This window comes from Gymnogyps californianus, chromosome 16 (assembly GCF_018139145.2).
Source record: "Gymnogyps californianus isolate 813 chromosome 16, ASM1813914v2, whole genome shotgun sequence".
Classification (NCBI taxonomy): Eukaryota; Metazoa; Chordata; class Aves; order Accipitriformes; family Cathartidae; genus Gymnogyps; species Gymnogyps californianus.
The window spans coordinates 9,939,930-9,955,588 of NC_059486.1; the positions used below are offsets into that span (position 1 = coordinate 9,939,930).

General features: G+C 39.7%; 1 protein-coding gene across 3 annotated transcripts in view; it reads right to left on the reverse strand.

The window, feature by feature from the left end:
• Positions 1 to 12,449: 12,449 nt before the first annotated feature.
• SFSWAP (splicing factor SWAP) overlaps positions 12,450 to 15,659 on the reverse strand; it is a 49,764-nt gene continuing 46,554 nt past the window's right edge. For 2 of the 3 annotated variants that reach the window (XM_050906377.1, XM_050906375.1), the window contains 2 exons: positions 15,220 to 15,292; positions 12,450 to 12,872 (listed from right to left, as the gene is read on the reverse strand). In XM_050906377.1, coding sequence (XP_050762334.1) covers positions 12,807 to 12,872; positions 15,220 to 15,292 — 139 coding nt within the window. In that variant the 3' untranslated portion in view covers positions 12,450 to 12,806. The remainder of the gene's footprint in view (positions 12,873 to 15,219; positions 15,293 to 15,659) is intronic. The other variant, XM_050906376.1, reaches the window with a different exon arrangement.

Consider the following 15,659-nt stretch of genomic DNA (forward strand, 5'->3'; position numbering starts at 1 on the left):
AATTTAAAATATTAAATAGAAAAGGCAAATTCCTCTGCTTTTTATGTGGGATCAGAGAGCTTTTCCCCTCCCTTTGGTGAGGGTGAGCATTTTCGCAGAACAACTTTCAGTGCTGCTCCAAGGGAATGAGATGATTATTTTCTCTGATAGCGCCAGCCCCTCTCCCTGTTTCCCACTCAGTGCAGCATGCCATTAGCTTCAGATGCACAAATAACAAAGAACATTTTACAGCGAGGAATTAGCCTGTTATGATTTCTGTTGATAGGGAGAGTGGAAAGGGCAGACTGGCACACTACAAATTAGCTGCTTTAATATATTCCTCTTCTCCATTTTGAGTTTTCATGGGTACTTCTAGACACTGCAAAGGCTTATCCTCCAGACAGTCCAATTAAAAGAAAAGTTAGATTTGGTGATTCAGTGTTTCAATACAGCACTGTTTACAGCATTTTTCCTTGTTATTTCATGACATCAACAGTTGGCAGAATAAAAACCATTCAATTTGATTTGTTGTTCATGGGGCTGACTTCCTCTCCGTTTACAGGCTGCTGACTTTTTTGAAAGGAACATTTTTACATCGCAACGACAGTGTTTCATTTTCTTCATAAAAACAGGTTTCCAGAGAGCTGTGGTTACAGTCACACATTCGAACCAGGCTTAAGTACTTTAAGATTTAACCCTTACCTCTCCCTCCCCTCTTAAAAGAATTAAAGTCTCCTGAATCTTTTGGTTGTCAGCACCGCTTTCTCAAAACGGCCCTGAAGTTATTCGTCCCATCGGTCATGTAAGAGCTTAGTGCCAGTGTGAACCAGCAGATGTGCTCGAGTAGCGTAGGTAGCAGAAGGCAAGATCTCGCATAATGCATCTTGCCAGTGGGAGAGCACCGCATCGCGTCCTCTCCTCCCCAGCCCTGTGGCAGTGTGGCGAGTGGTCCCGTCCCCAACTAGCACTTCTTAACCATTATTTTCATACTGCTTTGGCTGTTAAATATGGAATACTTCCCTCTTTTCCTGCCGTTGTCTGAAGCCATGCCTAATAAACCCACACATGTAACTTGAATTACAGCTGCATACCAGCAAATAGCCACCTATCTACATAATGCAGCATAATTTGACACAATGAGTGATCGTCTGGAATGCTTTTCAGAGAGTTCAGCTATGTGCTGAACGCCAAAATACCCCTCTAAGAAGGTGGAGAAAAGCAAGTGTGACTGACATGTCATTTTTATTTATTGGCAGATCTTTCACAGTCCTGGCCTCTGTGGTATGAACAACAGGAGGATTTGGAAGGTTTTTTAGAAGCAGTCCATTCTGCAAAGATCATGCATTTTCAGGGAGGTTCTGCGAAACCTCCCCACTGCTAATTTCTGTCTAGGCAATAGAAATGGTATTGAAAGCTTTTTATAACAGAGTGAACAAGATTTCAGTTGAACTCAAACTATGCGATATGGATAGAAAAAGTAACTAGATAAGAACAAGCAATGGGAAGCTGTTTCTTAAGGTAACAGTTCATTTATAGAAGACTTTTGAGAAGCCGCTTTTGTACTGCTGACAATGCCTGAATGAAATCAGTGACTCTTCAGTCACTTTAAAGAAATTGCAGCTAGATCCTACTTTGCTGGGGCTTTTATTAAGGTGCAAGCCTCATTACTAGCAAAGGGCTAAAAGCTGTAAAACTTTGGTCTTGAAAGTTCCAGTGTTCAGATGATGAGAGACCTTGAAAAAATGGGTTTTGAATGGGCTGTCAAGTTCAGAGTTAGAACTGAGCTTTGAGGTACTCATTATTAGAAACACAAAAATTCAACACGGGGTGCTACTTTAGGGTCACAGCTGCTTACTTCTTTCCTCAGAGAATACTGTGACTTTTGGCATGAGATAGGGACTTTGAAGAGGCCAAGGATGAAGCTGGACCAGTCATAAGTGAGTCACTAGCCAAGCAGAAAGCATGTACCACAAGGAAAAAAGTGCTTATGAGCACCTGAGGACTAGCTGCTTTCATCCAGCAGAGATCCACTCACAAACAGAACAATAAATTAGAGAGACTGTATGGAGATACTTGGCCACCAGCCTTTTAAGGGGCCAAGAAAGTATTTCCCTGAGAGGATCAAATCAGTTGATGATTGTCCAAAGTTGTCATTATTTTCAGACTTCACAAGATGTTCTCCAGATCTCCAGCAAGGTGAAATGGGAAGGGACAACTTCGAAGCATGAAAAATAGCAGCCACCTACATTACTTTCAGCCATAGCTACAGACCACTGCCAAAGGAGGTACAGCTCCCCAGGTGGGCTCTCACCCATGCACCTACCACTAGTTTTAGATGTACAGTGTACATAAACAAAGACTTGGTTTGACATTTCAATTCATTGTGAATCACCTGTCATTGTTTAGATGATGTCTCAGCGAGGCTGTTAATTTCTTAGGACTCAGTTTTTCACAACTTGGTTCTTGAACCTGTGAACACATTAAATCATAGTACTGCTCCCCTTCTTCACTCCCAAATGAGAAAGAACATCAGTAAGTCTGAGCCAAACACAATGAAATACAGAACTACTATGTTGTTAGATACTGACCTTGCTTTTACAATATTAAAAAAAAAAAAAAAGAAAAAAGAAAAAAAAGCCCAGTAGTGGAATAATCTTGAAGTGTAGTTGAAACTGGACATCATCCTGCTTGGTTCAATTTTACCTATGATCTGACTTCCCGAGTGATGCCAGCTGTGGGATCTAAGCTGTATTTGCCTGAACCTGAACAAGTCTCCACATGCAGTCTGTAACACCCATTTGAATCTATTCTTGCCATTTTTAACTCTGTACACTATTTTAATTAATACTTAGAATATATTCTATTCTCTCTTCCCATGCAGACAGGCCACTGATGGAAGGAGATTTCCCACAACATAACCATTATTTAAGGATAAATAGTAGTATTTACTGTATCTGCATATTCTTAAAGCGTAAGGGCAAAGAATATTCTTTCTTTATAGAATAGTTGATAACTTGTGTTTGCTTGCGGCTTGAATAAGACCATGTATTGGGTTTGCATGGCAAGGTTTTGGTAGTGGGGGAGGTACAGGGGTGGCTTCTGTGAGAAGCTCCTAGAAGCTTCCCCTATGTCCGATAGCACCAATGCCAGCCGGCTCCAAGACGGACCCACCGCTGGCCAAGGCCGAGCCCATCAGCGATGGTGGCAGCGCCTCTGGGATAACAGATTTAAGGAAGGGGGGGGGGAAAGTGGCGGCAGAACAGCAGTGGAGAGAGGAGTGAGAATATGTGAGGAACAACCCTGCAGACACCAAGGTCAGTGAAGAAGGAGGGGAGGAGGTGCTGCAGGCACAGGAGCAGAGATTCCCCTGCAGCCCGTGGTGAAGACCATGGTGAGGCAGGCTGTCCCCCTGCAGCCCATGGAGGTCCATGGTGGAGCAGATCTCCACCTGCAGCCCGTGGAGGACCCCACGCCGGAGCAGGTGGGTGCCTGAAGGAGGCTGTGACCCCGTGGGAAGCCCACACTGGAGCAGGCTCCTGGCAGGACCTGAGGCCCCGTGGAGAGAGGAGCCCACGCTGGAGCAGGTTTGCTGGCAGGGCTTGTGACCCCGCAAGGGACCCACGCTGGAGCAGTTCGTGAAGAACTGCAGCCCATGGGAGGGACCCCACGCTGGAGCAGGGGCAGAGTGTGAGTCCTCCTCCCCCTGAGGAGGAAGGAGCGGCAGGGACAATGTGTGATGAACTGACCACAACCCCCATTCCCCGTCCCCCTGCGCTGCTCGGGGGGGAGGAGGTAGAGAAAATAAGGAGTAAAGTTGAGCCCAGGAAGAAGGGAGGGGTGGGGGGAAGGTGTTTTTAAGATTTGGTTTTATTTCTCATTATCCTACTCCGATTTGACTGGTAATAAATTAAACTAATTTTTTTCTGCCAGTCGAGTCTGTTTTGCCTGTGACGGTAATTGCCGAGTGATCTCCCTGTCCTTATCTCGACCCACGAGCCTTTTGTTATATTTTCTCTCCCCTGTCCAGCTGAGGAGGGGAGTGATAGAGCGGCTTTGGTGGGCACCTGGTGTCCAGCCAGGGTCAACCCACCACAGACCATCACATTCATGCTCTTCTGCATTGTCACAAGAAAACACTGAGAAGTTAACAAGATACAAAACCTAAGTTTCCGTGACATTTCAGAGTGCCTCTGACGGTGCAAACTTCAGCACACTGTATGCAGCAAGACAGCGAGTCTAAACTGAGCAGCTGGGGAATCTAAGTACTCCCCTGCCTCATCAGGAGCAGCCAGTCCATAGAGCAGAGGTCTCTCATCCATGCACATCCTCAATAGCCGTTTCTATTTCTGTCTCTCTGTGAGATGTCACCCACTTATCCATAGGAAGAGTAAACTCCTTACTGCTTCAAATAGAGACACAGACAATTAAACAAAACCCCTACTTACAAAATGGCATTCAACCCATTTGCCCTCCACAAAAAAGGACTTACCTAACTTAGATGTTACAGAAAGCATATTCTTAGCTTTCCTAAATCATAACTTCTTCTTTGGGCTTGGAGTATTGCCACAAAGAGGAAGCAAGTTCAATGATTTTGAAGGCCAGTAGCTCAATCATTTCTGTAAAGCAAGCAGTCTGATTGCACACTGCCTGTTATCCTCAGCTCCATGTAAAGCAGTCATTATCCTGGGAAGGAAACACAGAATTGCTTCTGCCTCTAAAGATATAAGACTTCATTCGTTGGCAAAGTTGCACTGGCCTTAAAATCCAGCAAATTTTCACTGTCACAGTATGAGAACAACAGCTTTTCAACACCACTTACTGTACCCATGCTCAAAAAACTATCACAGTGTCATCAAAATCATTAGATTGTCAGAATTGAGTGAACGTCTCTTTGCCAGTTAAGAGACACTGGACAAATGCCATCAGATTTGCCAGCATAGCTCACTCATTTTCACAGTATTCTCTTAAATTCAACATATAATATTACTCTTTGTCCACTTTTTCTCCTTATCTACAATGCTTTAAAAAAAAAAAAAAAGCTTTAGGAAAGGATGAAAGATGTGTTTAATTTTTGCCAAGTGCGATACCATTAAAGTCATTAGACAATATTGGTTCCAACGGGAGATTACGAACAGCGGGAATTTAACATGCTCCTTCTGCAGGATTAATAGATACATCTCATAATGTTTTTGTGTGCAATGACAGCTTGAAGCTGTCAATTTCTACCATTTCCTGATTAAAAAACATCAGACAAGCTTACACCCATTCAAGAAGCACAAACAGAAGACGCAACTGAAGACAAATTGTTACATGACGTACAAAGGTTTAAAGTGTAAGAAGTTTTTGGCAATGGGATGTGTGGGTTCAGGGAGTGTTTTAACTGGATCATGAAGCTGCCAACATTCAGCTATGAAGTTTCCCAGATTATGTAGCATATTATCATATTTTTAAATGTTTCTTTTATGAAGAGGAAGGAGTTCAATAAAAACTACTTTAGTATACTGGCTTTTTTCAGTCTTTCAGACAATTCCTACTGCCTGTTGTGGTAAGACAGAGGGCATTCACCTTTGGACTCAATATACCTCTGCAAAGCTATTCCAGAGTCACAGGGGCAGCTTCACCTAGAATATGCAGAGCGGAGGCAAAACTAGTCGTTTCCACCCTGATTAAGATGGGCAGTCTTGGAGCGTTAGCAAACATGAACCACAGAATAGGTGAGGTTGGCAGAGACCTCTGGAGATCGTTGCATCCATGCCCTCGGCTCAAAGCAAGATGAGCTGGAGGAGGGTGTCCAGCTCTGTGTGCAGTCAGGTTTTGACTGTCTCCAGGGATGGAGACTCCAAAACCTCTCTGGACAACGACACCAGCCAGTGAGTTAGACTTGAGCAACGAGAGCCAGGGAGCAGCGAGGGCCAACTGCTCCCTGAAGGATGGGAGCTGGGAGCTCAGCGCGATGATGCAGGTGGCAGGGCAGGGACCTCACCAGCCTGGGGACAGCCCCACGGTACCCAAGCAAGCAGGGCAGGCCCAGGAACGGCAGCTGGGATCAGCCGAGAGTCCAGATCGCCAGACAGGCGTGTGGTGACAAGGCAGCTCTGAGGTCAAGCCGGGAAATCAGCCTGCGGGTCAGGGTCCAGGTCAACAGGGTCCATAGCCAGGCACAGGCATGGCTGCGACGGACCTAGAGATGGGCCCAGCTACAGCCAGCCTAGCAGAGAGCGAAGGCGCTGAGCTGAAACGGAGCCTCTGGTCAGAGGCTGCGGGTGAAGGTCCCATGCGAGGCTGGCCAGGACCATTAAGGTCTATTACTGCAGCCAGGGCCCTGATAGAGAGAACACAAATGAGCTGGAAATATCTTCCCACTGATAAATTGCAGCACAACTCACAGGGACGGTGTGAACCCAAACAGATAAGGGACCCGCACAAAAGAATAATGATCGTCTATTCTCTGTTTGCAATGGCAATTTTGAGAAAACTATTAACTTACAAACTCAAAGGCTTTCACAATTCATGATTCAACTGAGTAAACTGGTGGGTTCTTATTATGCAAATACATGAAATGTTTTGTTCTGGGAATATAAAACAATAGATTGGGGCAGCTAAAGAACCTTTATTCCTCTGTCTGTCATTATTATACCATTACACTTAAATCCCACATATTCTACCATAAGAATCCAAGGGAATGAGAGGTTTCCCGCTAGAAATACAGCTCTGGAGCAGTTGCCTTTTCACTCTGTGTTGAGTATCCACTGGGAGAAGGTGTCTAGGTGAGGTCAAGGTCATATAGCTTTCTAACTTCTCCTGCAGCATAGACACCTTACTGAAAATGGACTGTAATAATGCCATTGTAACACAGGCTTCACCCATCCCACCATTTTTTTAAGGCAACATCTTATGATTTTGATAAAATCTTTTAATCGTTGTACTTGGCGATTTATAACCTTCACTGTGCGTAAGCTAGGGCACTCAAAGACCTGTGGACAGCGTACTTTTGATTGTCTCAATAGCTAAAGGCTGAAGTATCTTCTCACACTTACTCGACTCAAGGTGGAAAAATACTCATCGTTTCATCAGTCCTTACAAAATGAATTTTTCCCTTCCATTTTTTGTTAGAAAATGAATTAGATTATTAGAGCTTCAGAAAGGAGGAGCAGAGATTACAGATTACTTTTGTTTCCTTCCTTGTGATGCCAACCCTCTGACCTGTTTCTTGATCAGTTTAGTTTTTTTCAGGCTTTAGCATTTCTGAAGGAAAAAAGCTGTTATAACAAGCAAGAGCAGTAATTTAGCAGACAGTCGTACAGTCACCAAGGCTACCATAACCTAATAAATAAAGTTGCAGATAAACATCTTTGGATTGCATTTTAACAAGAAAGCCCAAATCCTCCTACTTTTTAATAGAGTAAATATGAGCATATACGGGACTTCTCCCTGGTAGAATACATCCTTAGAATTTATTTTACAAGAAACAGGACAAGGAAAAGCTTGGATCCCCAAATTACACCAGTGTCAGTGAAGTAACATATCGTATCTGCCATTCTACTTTGTCTGGGGAAGTCAGCATCTGCCCTTCTCCAGTCTTGCATACTGGGATTTCTCTTACCCTACCAGGCAGCTGTATTTATAACACTGTCAAACATCATCAAGAAGTCATCACGCTTTCTATTTAGAGATCAACAGTTTAATACTCAGTCTAAAGAAAAAAAATGAGTTTGCCAGCATGCACCTAGATGTGCAGCCATTTTGTCCTTATCTGAAAAAACAAGTCATAGAACGTCTCCCAAGGAGAGTATGGCAGTGATCCAGAAATGGTAGATTATCACCATTGCTTTTAAAATGGTCTGGCAGAGCTTTTTGTAATATTTGTCATGCTACATGTTCAGGATTAATTGTTGCCAAGAGATTATCATCTTCATTCAAATGAAAGATATTAAATTAATACCATGGAAGTTTCAAGTTCACTGGAAGGTAAAAGTGGATTTGTTATAAACAGTCAGGACTTGCTTTAAGATTATACAAAATCCAGTAGGGTATTTCCGTACCTATGTTCCCCTCCTGTGTAATCCTGAGCAGGGAAAATTAAGGCAAAAATCCAAGACATGCTTTGCATCAAGAATTATCAAGAATCCTTCGATGGTTCAAACAGAACAACAAAAGCAATACCACACCAGCTGGCCACCAGAAAGACTGAAACCTAATTAACATGCAGGCAGGTACTAGTTTCCAACCAACTGCTCCAATAAAGCCTTTCGTTTTACAGGTAATACTTAACCAAACTACAGTTTGGTGTTGAAAGGATCTGTCTAAAAGCAAAACAAAATATTCAGAACATGTTAATATTGAAATCACAACAGAAAAAAAATTCAAACACTGAGCTTTCAACTTTTAAGGGCTGCATTTAGGAGAATTTCAAGCAAATCTTCATAAAGTTATAGCCAAGTTAATTTACGAGATGAAAATAAGGATGTTAGATCAGTGCAATACTGTATTTCATGCTTTCAGATCATGAGGCAGAAGAAAAATTAGTAAAGAAGGTGCTTTAGCTTTTTACTAACATCAGTCCACAGGTCTTTTACTTCTTTGCTTCATATAATTAGTTGCTGGGCAGGGACACGAGAAGACAAATAGATGATAAAGGCAAATTAATTAAGCAGAAATTTAATTAAATAGGATTTTGCAATAAAATTGCTTCACAAAAGATAACAGACATTGCCTTAAATCCAAGAAAACATGAATTCTAAATGCTATCATTTGTTGCCCCATTGAAAAATGGAGTATGGATTTGATTGTCTGTAATGCATGAAGTATACAAGTGAGAAAGTGTATGTTCCAAAATAACTGGTGTCAAACAAAATGTTGTGATACAAAGAGTTACAAGTGACAATAGATGTGAAATCATGACCAATGCCAAGTGACCGCAGATACATCTCAATGGCTGTCAGCTTCCTGACAGAGCCAAATTGTTCAATGCCAAACCATTAACTCAGTTCGACAGAAGTTGCCCTACAAGTGGAAGCAAGGTCTCTTCACCTGTAGAAAAACAAATGATTTTAACTTTTTTATTATTAATGGGTTACCCACCAGCTGACTGAAGAGCCAAGTAGGAAGCTGCTGAACACATCTAATTAATTCAAATTAGAGCATCTTTAATACAAGTTATTATGAATCCACCTCTTGAACTATGAAGATTATACCTAGATGGGCAGATTAAGCAAAGCTGGTGAAGAAGTCATCTGTACTGAGAAATATGCTCTGAAGGAAACTGGTAACAGGGATTGGAGGATAGGTGTATACAAGCACCTAACACTTCTCTATTTCACTTCCATTTGACAAAGAAAGGTGGAGAACTTAAGGCTACACACTACCTTTACTGTAGCAATGCCTTTGTCCTATTAGCTTTGTTTCATAAAGCTATCCGTCACTGAGAAAGTATGTCTATAACACCTACAAATACCCAAGTCTGCAAATGATTTAGTGGTTTAAAACTTAACAAAGTTGTAAGTACTTTTTTGATATCTCAGTTGAACCTGAATCTCCACAGAGGAAAAACTGATACCTCTTGAGCAGCTCCTACTATCTTTCTGCCAGCGGAAAGTTTTTGACAGGCTACTCTGCATGAATACAGAGAGAATAAAGTTTTGTTGTATAAACAGAAAGTTTAAAAAAAATTTTTTTTAATCTTCAAAACTATGATCTGAAACTCCTAAGACAATAAGGAAAGACTGGCTAGCACATTACAGACAAAAAGGCCCTTCCAAAGTGCTTTGGAAAGCTATCGTTATTATTCCAAGTCCTTCTGGTTTGTTACACGCACACAGAGGAAATGATTCAAAGTACCTACAGCTAAAGAGTTGCTTAAATTACTGTATCTGAATTTAAAGCAATCTCACATTATATTGTTTCCACAAAACTGAGAAACTTGAAAAATTAAAACTAGTTGCTGACAACTCAGAGCTGCCACAGTGCCTTCCTCATGACCACTCAAAGCCCACTTTCTTCCAACTGAAGCTCTCCCAATTTCTTAACTCCTCGTTATAGCAACCTCATGTATTTCCCATCAGAAACAAGACTCTGGCAATATAGCCAGGTGATACAGCCCCTCTTTAGGCCCCTTGGTGTGCGGCCACATCGCAAGGAATGGAATATGTACGGTTTTCATGGACGGGAGGTGGGGTGTGAGATGCAGTCCAATTCTCCTTTTCTGCAAATCCCAGACCTGCTGCCTGTGGTCCCAGATGCTCAGGCAGGGTCCTGTAACTGGGTCCACAGAGAGGTCTCTTCCAGGGGTTGCACTGCAAATCCATACCTGGAAAAGAGAAATTTGAAAATTTTCCAGTTTGAAGTTCTTATGACGCTTTCCTGATATTGGTTACACATTCTCCTGATATACCAGACACCAGAAATTGTACTGATTGTATCGCAAGCTCCATGCTGTATTTACTAGCAGTTACACCACAGCTAGTGCCTGTGAAGACAGACTAAAAAAGCAGCATCAATTTCTAAATGTGAATACATACAAAGGAATTATTCTGATAAAGCAGTTCAAGCCCCTTTAATATGGTGAAAATGTCCATTCTGGTCGGAAAGAGAAAAAATAACACAATAAAAACACTACTACTTTTTAAATTCTGGAGAATACAACTACCCATGAGAGACTGCTAAATGCAAACAAACCTCAGTAAACAATAAAGAGTGTATAAAAATGCAGTTTAATCTACGTTTTCCTGGCACTAAATGCTCCATCTCACTTCATACCACAAAAGGGAATTAGGGGGGGAAGACAAAAAAAAAAAAAAAAAAAAAAAAAAAAAAAAAAAAAAAGACTTGCTCACAGGAAGGGAAAATATTTTAAGAAGTCATTAAAGAAACAACCTTCCCAAAGAGAATAAATCTGCAAAGCAGCAGCAAAACAAGCTGCCCAGTCTATTTTATCAAAGAGTTGGGCTTTTTTCCTATTACATGACAAACAACTGGCATCCAAGCTGCCAATTATTTAACCATGGTGAGACTTCTAACTCCATTTAGGAGGCAAAAACATAGCTGCTGTAAGTTTAACGCTGCACAACATTCTACAACAGCTGCCTACGAAATTTACTTTATGTTCTTTTTTATCTGTGTCTACTAGTACTGTTTCATCAACACATACAGAGAAAATGTTCTCTCTCTTGCACTGGTTGAAAGTTATTTTCGTCCTAGTCAAAACATTGCAAATAACTTTGAAATAATTAGGTAAATGGTGGATAACATGATTCTACATTACCATTTAGATGGCTCTGTTTCATCACAATTTATGTGCACAATGAAATTTCTCTGTATCAGACACAGCATTTTATATTGTTTGTAGGAGTGTAAACTGCTAATTATTACTGGCCAAAACCTGAAAAGAAACCTGATTGATTATTGTTTCCAATGGTTTAAATATTGTTCTCACATTCCAAGTGAGCACGAGCAAGTGGCATACCAACTAGCATTTTGACCATCATGTTACTCAAAGCTTGAATTATATCAATGCATTGTTTCTCCTCCCCCTGCTTTGAACAAAAAGATTTTGTATTGGAGTTATTAATCTGTGTAGTTCTGTGTAGTTAACTTACTAACTAGTCTATGAGTAAGCGTAAACTTTACCACGTTAATTTCTCTAATCCATCTCCAACCTCCACCTACTCTCTATAAAATTTGAGAGAATTAGGACATGAGTCACTATAACCATAATCTTTCTGATTACAGATCACAGAGTTTTTCAGGGGTCATTAAAAGCCCTGATTCCACTCTTTATGGAATCAGATAACTGCCAATAAGGGCACCTTTTGAATACACCAACTATTACAAAACCTCATAGTTAAAGCAGGCTTGGGGAAAAATTCACACATGCCTTTTTGTACTCATTTTAAGAGTATTTCAACTAAAAAATTAAATAGTCTCAGTGTACAACAAAGAATGCATAATAAACAAACGTGCAATTATACTGAGGCCACAAGCTTTCTGAAAAGTGTTAACTGGTATATGTCAGTAAAACGTAAGTTAGTAAGCATCTTTCTCAACTGTATGAAAGATGTTAAATCAGAATAATGCTGGATTTCTGTAAAGTATGCCCACTGAATGACCACAAAAGTATAGTCTCTTTTCTGTAGCTAACTAGAGAGAACAAGGCACATTAAGACAAAGGGGCTACTGAACATTAGTTATTGACTTCAAAGGGTCAACTCCTCAAATGGAGGCTCAGAGATCTTTCTAAATGATGGACAGAAAATCATGTCCCTTGTCCAAAAACTGTCCACTACTAACATCCAAGCAAACAAGCATTCTTCTTAGATCGTTCTGTGCATGAAGGAAGATAAAAAGTATTTCTCAGCTTAAGGTGGTCAGGCAGGCTGGACAGTTGTTATTTTAAAAAGCAGAACGTACTAAAGAAAAAGAAAACTAATTTGTAACAAAAGTCAACCACAAACAATTAAGGACTCCACAAAAACTCTAGCTAATGAAAGATGTTTCCTTCTTTATTATTGTGTAATACTTCTTTCACAGAAACATGGTATTTACAAATATACACATATAGACTGCTGATCATAAAATGTTACTGAAGAATTAGTCAAAAAATCAATTTACAAAAACCAAAAACTTTCCAAAGATATTCTGGCTGAAAAAGTTTAATGAAATTTCAAGGAGACACTTCTATACAGAAAGATAGGTTTTAGCTCCTCGAGTTCTGGTAATATTAGACGAGTTGTGAACCAAGTGAGCTAAGCTCAACTGTACATTTGAGATGAGGCAGTTTTTTTAATATTGTTCTTTTTCCCACAATTTCTTGACGGTCAGTTCAACAGGTCTCAGGAGGCACTAGTTTGTATGTTTTTGGAAGCTGCAAGCATTGCTCTCACTTTGGCCATAAGATCCTGTAGAAAATAAAAGGAAAATGATCAGACACATCTGGGCTTTGAACAGACCTAAAGCATGTGATTGCAGAAACCTGCATGAAAGGGTTAGCTTATGATCCAGTAACAGAGAATACTTAGATTCATGATCATCAGATACTAACAGTCCCTAGGCTAAATGAGTGAAGTAATTTGGAGAAAGTTCCTATGACAGCAACTGAAGTCTGTTTTTACTGCAATGCTACAAAGTGTTCTGCATAAATATTTAGAGCAGTTTCTATACAACAAAACACAGAAATCATGTCAACTGAAATGGAAAGAACCTATGACCATAACTTCACAAAAACTGCAATGAACACACAACTACTAACCACTGAAGGTTTAAAAAAGAAAAAAAAGAAAAAAGAAAAAGAAAAAAAGAGAGCGAGCTGGTAAGAAGAGAGTGCTAACAATTACTCTATAACAGAAAGCTTTTTTTGTTTGCTTTGTAAACCTGAGCCAAACATTTACATAGAGGTATTTTCACATATGACAGAGTGACTGAAACATTAAGACTGTTGTGAAACCAAATAGCAACTCTCCGTCTTATCTGAGTATCCACTGGGAACAGCATTACAAAAGGAAATGAAATTTCATGTAAACGGCATCGAATAATTGGGTTGCAAAAAATGATCACAAAATAGAAAGTGTGTATCAGTAACGAATTAAAGCTACTTAAAACATTTCTTCACAAATGCAATATAAATAAATTAAAAGCCTTAGTTCTTTTAAAGCATTTTTCATCTGAAGCTCTCAAAACACTTCATAGGGGAATTCAGCATGACTATTCCACTTTACAGATGGAAGGATGTGAATGAGAAAAGATACTGAAGTGGTCAGGGTCAGCCAGCACATTGGCAGCAAAATAATCTTACTAGTAATTAGGTAAATTACATTTCTTTAGTTTAGCGTCTTTTTATCTCTAAAGGCCCAATCTATGTTGGGAAATATCTTGCAGATTCACAAAATTTTCATTCCTCTTTTTTACTTTTTGCAAATAGTAACTAAGAACTGTATTTTAATATAGTAATCTTCCCTCCTCTTACAGCTGCACTTCAAGCAAGCAGACTAATATTTAAGTAGCAAATGCTATGCCATAAGCAATATTTAACCCAAGAAATGCATGAACCAATTACCTTTGTCTGAAGGGTATATGTTCTTAAAGGGTGGGATTTTTACTCTACTTTGAAGACCACGATGTAGTTCATATCTCATTTCTCACACCAGGAATTTCCATGCATTTGTTTGGTAGCCTAAGAAGTGCTATGGTGTTAGTACTCCATTTTCTTTCTCTGCTGCCTATACTTGCTATTTTCGGTTTTCCTGAACATTTTTGGTTTGGGTTTCTCATCGAAAATGGATCAAATATGGTATGTAAGGTACTAGTCTACTAGTATTAATTCCCAACTACCACTATTTCCCTAGCGGAACTAAATCTTTGAACAATATTAATTTATTGAAAGAGTAATTTATCCATTGAAAAAAAATTAGAATATAAAAAGCAACTCTGATTTTATCTTGTAAATTTTCCAAAGCATAATTAAGAGCTTTCCTCCTCTAAACTTGGCTTATTCAATTGAAAGAAAGTTAAATATGCATGAATAGTCTAAGAGGATGAGTGAAATTAAAAATTTTAAAGACTGATACCATGCAGTAGCTTTTAAAAAAGGAATGGAATTATTTTGACAGAGGTTGGATATCTTAAAACTGCATTAGGGAAGCTGAATGCATTTAGATTACAGCACAGCATATAGAGGCACATACCCAATACGCCATGATTCACAGCAAACTTGAATATATCAACAAAATCATAACAACAATAGTTCAGAGACATAAACAGCAACAAGGATAAGATAAGTGAGCTGAAGATACTGCTTAATGCAAAGCATACACTTACTTCAGTCTGCAAGAGGACATATTTTTCCTCTACTGCCAACACTACAAACTTAGCCTTTGCCAAGGTATTTCTCCTTCCTTCTTTCTTCCACGAAACTTGTTAAAAGCACTACATGGTAAGGTGGGCTCTCAGTAATACCTGCTATTGGTAACTGGGGTATTGTAGCATAATGTGAACTTTCATATCTTAACAGTAAATATACTGCAGCATAATGAATTTAGCTTGGTCTTTAGAGTCTTGATTAAACTTGAAAGGACAGTAGCTAGAGAAGCAACAAAATTGTTTTTCTTGCAAGCAAACAGATTAAGAATGACAACGAACATGTCTCTATATCATATGCAAAGCTCAGAATTGTACAAGGTAGTAAGAGAAGAAAACGATATGATGGACACACTTAATTAGGCAACATACTCTGAATTCATTTGTTTGTACCTGAGTGATTTTACTCTGCACTGAAGACACAATTGCTGAAGAGATTTGGCCATCTTTTTCCTGAGAAACTCCCCTAAAAAACGTAAAATTAGAATTAGAAATTTACAGTAAATGTTTTAAAAATGCATTTCACTCACCATCACGATTTTGGCTTTTATTTGGGTACAAGTCTCTCATATGTTAGTCAACAGTTCTCTCATTCAACTAGAAGCCATGATAAGTCAAAGTCAAAAGAGTCACTCATACAACTGATACAGAGAAATCTGAACAGCCCAGGAATTTTTACACAGGACTGTTCTATATTCTGTAGAAATGATTTAATTGTGAATCTTGCACGCACAATACAATTCAAACCACTTTATTAAAATTCTACTTCAGAGTTATCCCATGTAGTGAGAGTTTCCAATTTCTAACTTAGAATCAGGTTGCAGAATTTTCTG